General features: G+C 34.6%; 1 protein-coding gene and 1 pseudogene across 2 annotated transcripts; one reads left to right on the top strand and one right to left on the bottom strand.

Moving 5' to 3' along the window:
- Positions 1-2,296: 2,296 nt before the first annotated feature.
- LOC145028425 (calvin cycle protein CP12-3, chloroplastic pseudogene) lies at positions 2,297-2,930 on the bottom strand (annotated as a pseudogene).
- A 1,069-nt stretch (positions 2,931-3,999) lies between these two features.
- LOC145028423 (putative inactive receptor kinase At5g58300) lies at positions 4,000-6,833 on the top strand. Of its 2 annotated transcripts, XM_078977111.1 has the most exons (4): positions 4,000-4,151; positions 4,447-4,548; positions 4,731-5,999; positions 6,092-6,833. In XM_078977111.1, exons 3-4 carry the CDS (start codon positions 4,754-4,756, stop codon positions 6,718-6,720), a joined length of 1,875 nt encoding a protein of 624 aa, XP_078833237.1. In that variant the 5' UTR covers positions 4,000-4,151; positions 4,447-4,548; positions 4,731-4,753; the 3' UTR covers positions 6,721-6,833. The 2 variants fall into 2 exon arrangements, with proteins under 2 accessions (XP_078833237.1, XP_078833238.1); XM_078977112.1 differs by lacking the exon at positions 4,000-4,151 and having other exon boundaries at positions 4,214-4,548.
- Positions 6,834-11,229: the final 4,396 nt, after the last annotated feature.

Raw genomic sequence — 11,229 nt, 5'->3', positions numbered from 1 at the left:
TCTCTAGGTTTGAAACATTGTGAATAGAGAAAGCAACGGTGGTAGTATGGATATGAAGCGGTGGAGACGACATAAAAATCTTATTAATTTTATCACAAATAGAAACCAAAATTAACCACGAAGAACCAAAATCATCAGCACAATATTAATCGCTCTAACAAATTCCTAATTGTAAACTTGGAAAAATTGTGTACAAAATCAACAAAAAAAAAATCGAGGTCGAAATCATACCTTGGCTCGATCTTTTATCTTCTGCCTAACCCAACGATGATTTTCATTACTCATATATGACAATTGAATAATGAAGACGCGAAGTATTAAAGGTTACCTGAAAGGAAAGGTACAAACATCTAAAGCTTTCAATTAGAGCTTAAAACTGAATCCAAAGTTTAAAACGACCTCAATCGCTACAAAGTTTGATAGAATGTTAACTTGCAATTAGAAACATAAGGAATTACCTTAAGGATTAAAAAAAAAAACTAGAAGATATTTTTTCAATTTTTCACAACGGCTGTTTCCATAATGTTGGATATCTGGTGCGAAGATAATAGAGTTAGCAATTTCTGTGGCATCCTGAAGGCAGCAGCGACGGGGATGATAGTGGTTGAAGCTGGCGGAGGTCGGCGATGCAGATGGGTGTCGTTACCGGAAGGGTGGGGCGGTGCTGGAGGCTCCAATGAAAAATCGACTCTTTGAAGGAACGATGGAAGGAGAAAGGGTACGAATGGCAAGACGCCTCCAATCCATCCAGCCAATTCAAAACTGGAGTGAAGCAGAGGGATAAGATAAAGAAGCAGAAGGTAGAGGATGGTGGAGCTAATGGTGGTGACACCACTGACCTGGTTTATAAACCCGACAAGAGGCGATGGAGGAGATTGGTTGATGTTGTTGCATTAAAGAGTGGAAAAGAAGTACAACAATCGAATTGTTATTGGCTAGGAAATCGGTGAAGAGAATAAGTGAGAAACACGTGTCGATAATGCTTCTAGAAAATGACAAAAACTGCCCAGAAAAGAAATGCAAAGCAACAAAGGCAAAATATGAAAACCCATTATAATTGAAGAACCATTTTTGCCAAACAATACCCCACTTCACTATTCATAAGCTTCACTTCTTTAATATATATATATATATATATATATATATATATATATATATATATATATATATATATATATATATAATACTCTCTAATAAATGAAGGTTTTCTTGTTACATATCAACATCTACTGAGTTTTGACACTTGTCATTTTGTAATATTTTTTAAATAAATAATATCCACATGTCAATTTATGATTTTTTTTTTAATTTTTAAAATTAAAAAGTCATATAATCTTATACTTATATATGTAAAGTATCAAATGTAAAACATATTATAATAAATTGCAATTAATATGTTTCTTCATTCCTTATTTTAAAATTTTATTTTAAAAAATACTTATTATTTACATTTTAATATATTTTTTTTAATCAACTCGTATAATATACGAGTTTTACACCTAGTCCTCTCTAATAAATAAATGTTTTTTTTATCACATGTCACTTTGTTATGAATTATGACAGTTGATATTTTTTAGTGTTTTTGAATTTAATAAATCCACATGTCATTTTCTTGTATTTATCAATTTTATTTAAAAATGCCATCTAATTATGTATTTATGAGGATTTAAAAATACACGTTTCTTCCAAATTTCAATTCTTATATTTAAGGCAATTTAACTCAAATTTTCATTTATTTTTCTTATTCGATATTATTAGCTTAAAATTATGTTACTATTTGGCATTCAAATTCACATACATTCCAGTTTTTCAAAAACTTTTTTGTGTATCTATATATGTTATACGGATTTAAAATTATGCTACTAACATACTTTTTTATATACTTTTACTAAGACTTTTTGTTCTTCGTTTTCTTATTTTCCAAATAAAATTTATTTAAACATATTTTCAAGAATAATAAAATAATAGAAGTTATTAGCAAACTAAATTATTTTATTATAAATATTTTAAATAAAACATTGGTGTTACTATGCATGAGAATAATTTTTTATATTAAAATTTATATTTTATAGTACGACATAATGATTTTATCATTAATCTTGAGTTAAAACATACTGTTGAGGTTTTAATATTTACACTTTGATATTTAACTTTTTTTTTAATCAACCCGTATAGTATACCGGTATCACACCTAGTAATAATAATAATAATAATAATTTTGATTGCAGAAAAGTCATAATATTTTTGTTTACAGAAAAATCTTAATATTTTGAATTAGTTAGGAAAAAATCTCAAATTAATTTGATATCGGTTCCAACAAATAAAAAAAAATCAAAATACAAATTTTTACCGTCTAAAAATATTAGAAATTTTATGAAGATTTCTTATTTATTTATGTTTTAAGAGAAAATTCACACTACGAATACACAATCAGCGAGAGTGCACGCATGAATCGTCGCTGTCGGTGTTAGACTTCCTCTCCGATCAATCGTCGTAAATGCTACACTCGTCCGTTTCTGGATTTCCAGAGCAAAACGACTCAAGAGGATCTTCTTCATGCTCCAACTTCACTCTGAGATGAGCTTTCGCCTGACTAATCTCTTCTACCTCGTCCCACGCCACTTTACATTCATCGGAGCCTTCATGGCCAGCGCACACCTCCTTCGCTTCCGTCACCTTGTTCTCAATCATCTCCGTCAGCTTCATCTCTCTATCATGCGTCCCCTTAAACCTTGCTCCTCCACCCATCGCTACCACCGTCGACACCGCTGCCAATTGCATCTTCTGACCAGAAAAATAGAAAGAAGGATCAGCCAATTTGTGGACAAATAACGAAGATCTGACATTATTTACGTCTGTGATTGATCCAACGAACGAAGTACTAAAAGTTGCCATGACTTAAATAGAGACGATTAAGAGTATGTTAGATTCAGTACTAACCTAAGTAGATGTATATATGTATATATTATTGTCATTGATATCTTCATTCTTCGTTGTTTTCGAGATCGGAAGAAACGGAGATTTTGTTTCTTGTGATGCTACGAATATTTATCTATTATAACAGAATTACTTGTAGATACGCCCAAGAGAGATTATATTTTTAGCGAATAATTTTCTAACACTTCACATATATCTATTGCTACTGTTACTATGTAAACAAATTGAACGCAGATTATAAACTTTCATTGTTCATGATGATCAACTTAATTGTCTTACTTTTTAGGTTATGTATCAACAAGACCTTATGAAAGAATTCCAATTTGTTTCAGTAATTTAAGATCGATCCAATTTTATATAAACCCTAAATAACAAATTTGTGGATCCTAATTAACAAATTTGATCCTAATTTGTTCTCATCCTAATCAATGCATGATTGCATGATGTGATGGTGGGAGAGTATGAGAATCATTTTGTGGGGATCCATAACTTTATTCAAAGACAAGCTAACACGAAATGGTACTCTTTACATTGTACTATATGCATTAAATTATTATTATACCTTTTATGTGGTTGTTGTTCTTCCATGGTGAACTTGTTATCAGAATTCAGAAGTGGCCTCTGTGTTTGTTAACAGATATAGGATTACATGACTCCAGCGTACAGTTGCAGAAAATGGTACTTTAGGAGCTATCAAGTATTGTAGCTGTTTAGAATAAGAAAAATGTTCTACTGGTGGATTGTTTCAGTGGTGGTCTGTTTAGATCGATCACTAGCACTTTGTAGGATACACTCATTAGTGCTTTCCTGGTATTAATATGTCATAGTGAACTACTCGATTTATTTAGAAAATGCAGAACATGATAAAATGATGCGAATTCTTGGTCTGTGACTCTGTCAGCAACTTTGTTTCCAGTTTTGGTCCCATTGAGACATGCACGCCTGATTACTCCACTTTTTGTCCTGGTGTGTTGGTATCGAATAATTGAGTTGTCAAGGCAATGCATCATACAATATGCCCACTCTTTCTTAACTACGCCTACGCTTTATTGAAACAAAGAGTATTTATTGCATTGGATGCTTGAATTTATTATTTTTACTCTACCTTTATAACCAACAATTTATTCACCTTTTACAGAAGAAAGGAGCGTGCTTGTGCTTTTGCTTTTCCTTTTCCTTCTTTTCTTTTTCTCAGTGATTCTTCTTTCCTTGAGGTTTAGATGCTCTCTCTTCACTATCATGTTCTTCTATTATGATTTCCTTTTTTTTTTTTATTAATTTAACATTGGATATATTTGTTCTCCACATTTCTAATTCTAACTTGTTAATCTTTTGTATAACCAGCAAATCTTTGATTGAATTAGAAAGATCTGAATTGCCTTTATCATGTTTCTATGGAAATGATTCTTTATCTCTTTGAAATTGTTTATTCTTGAAATTTAAAGCTTCCACTTTCTAATGGAAAAGCTAAAGCTAAAATAATTGTCCTCTGCTTTTTTTCCCATATAGGAAAAGTCAAGAAGTTCATGAAATAGAAACTGGTCTCTACCAAAGCTTCAAGCTTTACCTTCATCAATGGCATAGTCACTTCCATCCTCCACTTCTTCCAAGGTAACCAACTATTTCTTCCCTCTTTATCTCAATTTTATTGCTTTAATCTTCTAGTTTACGTGCAATTCAGTATGCACTTGTTACAAATTGTCATTAATGACAGAAGTAAGCCTTCGTTTTGCATAATTTCATTTGCTAGTAATATTTACTCTTATTTCCAAATTCCTTTCATATTTATGTAGGTTGACATACATACACATCCACAATGAAAAAACTCCAATTTCTAGCGGTTGCCACCATTATCTTCCTACTTCATAATCTTCATGAAACAACCGCTGACATCAGCAGTGACGCCCAGTCTCTTCTTCAATTCGCTTCATCGGTCCCACACGTAAGACAACTAAACTGGAATTCCACAATCCCAATATGCAAAGATTGGGTTGGAATCACTTGTAACAATGAGGGAACTAAAGTCATTGCCATTCATCTACCGGGTCATGGACTATTCGGTCCAATTCCGCCCAATACCATCGGAAAGCTGGATTCCCTCAGAATCTTGAGCCTAAGATCCAATTTCCTAAACGGGTCTCTCCCTTCTGATATCATCTCCATTCCCTCCCTCCAGTTTCTCTACCTTGAAAACAACAACTTTTCTGGTGAAATCCCTCTTAGTGTTTCTCCCCAAATCACCAATTTAGATCTCTCCTTCAATTCCTTCACTGGAAACATCCCGGAAACACTAAAAAACCTCACCCGTCTCACCTCCCTCAACCTCCAATTCAACTCCTTCTCGGGACCCGTTCCCGACCTCAACATCACCCGACTCCGTCTCTTAAACGTGAGCCATAACCAACTCAACGGTTCAATCCCGTCTTCCCTCCAAACTTTCCCGCTTTCTTCATTTTCCGGGAACGAACTCTTATGTGGGCCCCCGTTGAATCCATGCCCGGTCCCGCCCCCATCCATGGCCTTACGCCCGAAAAAACACACCAAAAAACTCACAACCGGTGCAATCCTAGCCATTGCTATCGGATCCTTTTTACTCATCCTTCTACTTGGAATCCTCTTGTTTTGTTTCTTGAAGAAGAAGAAAGACCGGGATTCGGTTGGTGAACTGACGATAAAGGCCGTCCCTCCCGGGAAAAACGAAAAATCGGATGATTTCGGGAGTGGGGTGCAAGCTGGAGAGAAGAACAAGTTGGTGTTTTTTGAAGGGAGTAATTATAACTTTGATCTTGAGGATTTGTTGAGGGCATCAGCTGAGGTACTTGGGAAGGGTAGTTATGGAACTGCGTATAAGGCTATTCTGGATGAGGGAACAATAGTTGTGGTAAAACGAGTGAGAGAAGTTGGTGTTGCTAAAAAAGAGTTTGATCAGCATATGGAGTTTGTAGGGAGGGTGGGGAGGCATCCGAATATTGTCCCCTTATGTGCTTACTACTATTCTAAGGACGAGAAGCTTCTTGTGTATGAGTATATGGTAACTGGTAGCCTATCTTCACTGTTACATGGTACGAAAGGAAAAAAAAAAAAAAAAGCAATGTAATTTTGATTTATTTGTGTATAAATTATAATGGAATATTAATTTTTAATTTCAAAACAGGAAATCGAGGTATAGGAAGAACTCCATTAGATTGGGAGACGAGAGTGAAGATATCACTCGGAGCTGCAAAAGGGATCTCACATATCCATTCAGAAGGAGGTGCAAAATTCACTCACGGAAACATCAAATCTTCCAACATCCTTCTCACCACAGACTTCGACGGCTGCGTATCAGATCTCGGTTTAGCTCCGTTAATCAACGTCCTCCCCACAAAACCTCGTTGCATCGGGTATTGTGCGCCGGAGGTGATAGAAACACGGAAATTCACCCATAAATCCGATGTTTACAGCTTCGGAGTCCTGCTTCTGGAGCTTTTAACCGGTAAATCGCCGCTGCCGTCGGGGCATGAGGAGGTGGTTGATCTACCGAGATGGGTGAGATCGGTGGTTCGAGAAGAATGGACGGCGGAGGTGTTTGATGAGGAGCTAATGAGGTACCCACATGTTGAAGAAGAGATGGTGCAGATGCTTCAGATTGGGCTCGCTTGTGTGACTAGGGTTCCGGATAATAGACCTTCGATGGAGGAAGTTGTTAAGATGATTGTCGATTTACGATCGTCGGATTCATCGGAGCATCGGGGTTCTTCCGAGGATAACAGATCTAAAGGATCTAACGTCCAAACGCCATGAATTCAAAAGCGTAGACCGCAGTCACAGTGTGCAAATGGTTGTGTTACTGATAAATAGTTTCAATTTTGTGTCGATTTCCAATTTGGGGTTTTATCATATTCTTCCTTGTATAATTGTTCCTGGTCTTATTTGGTTACAAATTACAATCGCAAACCTAATAATCCAAATATCCATTAGGCGATACATAAAATACTTAAAAAAATATATATTTTTTTTGGACCCATCACGTCTAAAAGATTAATGTAAAGCTTAACGATACAAATGATAATATACCTTTATATGATTTATCATTAAATTTTGTTTAGTTTTTCCAAAATTAAAATTGTGATAGAATGTTATAGGTTATATCGGTTGTCTTATTTATTTAAAAAGATGATTAAATTTTAATTACATGGATAAGATAAATGACTTAAGATTGTAATATATTATGTTTTGTATACATATTTAATCATTAAATTATTTTTTGTATTATGTTTCGTATACATATTTAATCATTAAATTATTTTTTATATGTCCCTTTGTTATTGTCATCCTTTCTTTCTAACTTCTAGTTAGTTTTTTAATAAAAAAAAATTATTTTGTATATGATTTATTATTAAACTATTTTCAATCGTTCAAAAACTACCATTATTACGAAATTAAAACGATTGTGTATATATTTAGTCAATTAACAACTCTTTATATGATTTACCATTAAATTTTTTTCAACTGTTCAAAAACTACAATTATTACCAAAAGTAAAACCATTGCCTACATATTTAGTAATTAAACTATTTTTTATATGATTTACCATTAAGTGGTATTTTATTTGCATAAGAAATGCATCTAAAACGAATATAAATGCACAATTATATATGAGAGTCATTTGAGTCGTGCATATTCCGTTTTACTATTCACATATGATACCCGGTTATAATTTAGTTTTTGAATATCTGAAAAGATTTATGATAAATCGTATAAAAAGTAGTTCATTAACATCGTATTTTCACAAAATCACCACCAATCGAACTCTCACATCGATGCAATAAGTAACACCCTTGTCCCGTCTTCTCCCCACCTCGTTATTTTCTCCACCCTTTCGTATCATGTCTTCTTGAGTCTTTAGAGTTAGTCAAAATGGAGTCAAATAGTGAGTCCTGAAGCTTCCAATAGTATTTTGAAATTCCAGGCGTCTGATTGTGACGATGGAAGTCTGATGAGATGCTACAAGTGTTTGATTGGCGGTGGTTTGTTGCACCCTTATCAGTTGGTCTAGTGGTGGTGCTGGTTTTGAAAACGGGTGGCCATAAGTGATTAAAAAAGGGGGCGAAGGTGGCAGCGTGGGGTGGTCGTTAAAGGTATATCCGACGTTTGTTCGGGGTTTTGTCTCCACATCGAGGGGACCAATAGAGGTGGTGCATGGTGGTTAATGAAAAAGGAAGGGGAATCGGGAGCTGGGGTTTTGATCGGACCTTATGCGGGTTCGATTGATGGTAGTTCCTTAAAAATTTGATATCAGGAATTCAAAGGATAAAATTAAAAGTTTTAGTGAACAAAACTCTATAAGTTGATTGTTAAAAATTTATTGGACATAAGAAAATTTGGTTTCAATCATTGATGTAGTTCAAAGGATGAACTTAACAATTTCTCGAAAATTTAAAAAAAAATAAAAAAAAATCCTTTATAAGTTAATTATGTCCCACAATTACAAACTTTAATAACCAACGATCAAGAAGGTGCTCAAAGGATTGCACATTTTCATTCCATAAATAACTTTTAAAATTATATATAACGTTACTATATCATAAAACAAAATATGAAACTTATCATTAGGGTTGGTACGTTGATTTTGATGGCTGTGTGCATAAAAAAAATAAATAAATAAATAGGCCCTGAAAATTTTGAATTAGCAATAGATAGATTAGTGACGAGACTTACATATTAGCGATGGATTAGTGACATAGTAACGTGGGATTAGTGACAAAATCACGACGAATTAAAATTATGTCCCCTAGACAGCATGGGTCATGTGCGATCATACATTCCACATGTGTTTCGAGCCAACCCTGCTTATCAATAAACATACATTATAACGTCCCAAATTTTAGAATAAAAAATTTCATTTTTAAAATAGAATAAACACTCGTTTTTATGAAATTACATTGAGTCAAACCATTTGTTAATAATCATAATTCAAAATTAGAGTTATAAGGAAAACAATGTAGAATCTCGAATCACAAAACTGATGATTTGCGTGTGTACAGTTATAAGGCTTAGTGAATTCCCCAAAAGTATCTCACACAACAAACCATATACAATGCATTAATATTAGGCCTACAACACAAGACTAATATTGGGCCTACAACATAAGACTGGACCGCCCCTAGGCCTACAACACAAGACTGGACCCCCCCCCCCAATCGAGCCTAACATAAAGTTAGACCACTCCTGAGCCTGCAACATAAAGCTGGACCATTCCCGGGTATCTTGGCCTATAGCACAAAGCAGGACAGCCTCAACCCAACCGCACTATATTGACATATGCAAACAATAATCAATAACCAACAAGTACATGTAATCATGCATATCTGTCAATCTAACATATCACTATAGCATAACAACATCCTATATACAAAAAAGTATAACACGGTCTAGTGGGTCATCATTGGTGCCTTTGACCTACGAGTACAGTGAGGAAACTTACCTGGAAATCAAGTAGATAATACAATAGCTCCCTCCCGAGATCAAAGCCTGTAGGAACTTAACTTCAAACTAAATTCCAAACTCACAAGTTGATTAAAAGTCAACTAAGTCATAAAGTCAACGAGTCAAGCCCCGTGGTCAACGGTAAAGTCAACAACTCCAAAAACCCTAAACAGCGAGTCACCACATCATGGCCATCCATCGGCTGTGACGTGGCAACTAAAGGGAAAAATAGTCGAGTCCTTACCCAGTCGCCGTGCCATGGGGACTTGTCTGAACAACTTAACATATTAAGTTGTTTTCCAATAATTCCAAGAGCTCCAAAGCTCAGATATGGTCCTTCCCATTTTCTTGATGGATAAAGTTTCCAACTTTATCTATTTATACATATCAATAAGTCAAGATCTCAAACCCTAAGTCCTTAAAGTCACCTCAAGTCATGCAAACATCCATTAAGCACTTAATCATTGGAGTTACTCCTCCAAAGTTTCCAAAAGGGTTTCCTACACCTAATGGACCATAAAAATCGTAGCTTTATGAACATGCATGTCCAATTCCGTTCCATTTTAAGTAAAAAACATGGCAAATATGCACTGAAAGCTTGTACATGGGACAAAAACTCCAAGGGTCCTCAGATCTGGAACATATAACACTAATATGACCACAAGGATCCATAAAGTTGCCAACTTTATGGAATCCAACCTTCTGAAATTCCAAACCATGAAGATTAAGGGACCAAAATCCTAGATCTAGAAGCAAGTAACAAAAATATTGGATCTGGGACACTTACAAAGGTCCAAAGAATGCAAAAAAGAGAAATATGATGAGGCTTGCTTGCTAAATCCTCACTCTAAAGTATTTTCTTATTCTTCTCCAAGATATCAAGAGCACCAAAAGGACCAAGTGTCACCAAGACAGTCTAGGGTTAGAGTTTTTGAGGTTAGAGGATGATGGAGGCTAACGATGAGCAAACCATAGCCCATATTTTCCTTTATATAGGCCATAAAATCCGAAACATTAGGGTTTTAATCGTCAGACGGTCGCCATGTCGTGGCCATTCCATTGACACGCTGTGGGGGCCAAAACATATCTACAGTTCATTAATCATTGCCACGTCATGGTGGTGCTTCCACTACACTGTAGCCCTTGAAGAACATAAATAATTGTAAATAACAAGTACCTCAAGATCCGGATGCTAAATACATAAAAAGGAACTTACGAGAATCTGATAAAACTACTAATGGTGGAATTGGAATCTAATAATTTATCAATGAATCCATGACTCTTTTATGTGCTACTATGTTGTGTAACACATCAAGAAATTTCATACGCTTGTGAAAATCTCATTGTTAATTTAATATTCATGTCACATGGAAGGAGAATATAAAAGGATACAAGAATTTTTTTTAATTATGTTTTGGTATGTAGTCACTAGGAAGTCTTGAATCTGTTTTCAAACCTGAAATCTGATAACCACAACCCAATCCATCCAAATTTGGGTTGATCAGTTTTTTTAGGTATCCGTTAATTTAAACAGGCCTAACTAGAAGTTTATGGTTTGTATAAAGATGATTGTTTTTTTTTAGTTTGCAAACATTTTTTTATTATCTAAAACAAAACAAATCGACAAAAACAAATCAAAACGAGGGCATACTTAAAAGCAAAGAGTTAGAATGTCTACAAACTTGAAAAGTTATGTTTTATATCATCTACTAAAACATGACACCAATGTTTTTAAGTCTTCTGTTTAAAAAAAAAAAACAATATTTTTCAAATAAGAAAAAGAAAAAAAAATATAAACGGCACCATATGAGTGGTTCATCAACC

The sequence above is a fragment of the Lactuca saligna genome, chromosome 2 (genome assembly GCF_052625555.1).
Source record: "Lactuca saligna cultivar CGN05327 chromosome 2, ASM5262555v1, whole genome shotgun sequence".
Classification (NCBI taxonomy): Eukaryota; Viridiplantae; Streptophyta; class Magnoliopsida; order Asterales; family Asteraceae; genus Lactuca; species Lactuca saligna.
The sequence above is the reverse complement of the archived record's forward strand: the minus strand, read 5'-3'. Positions and strand labels throughout refer to the sequence as shown.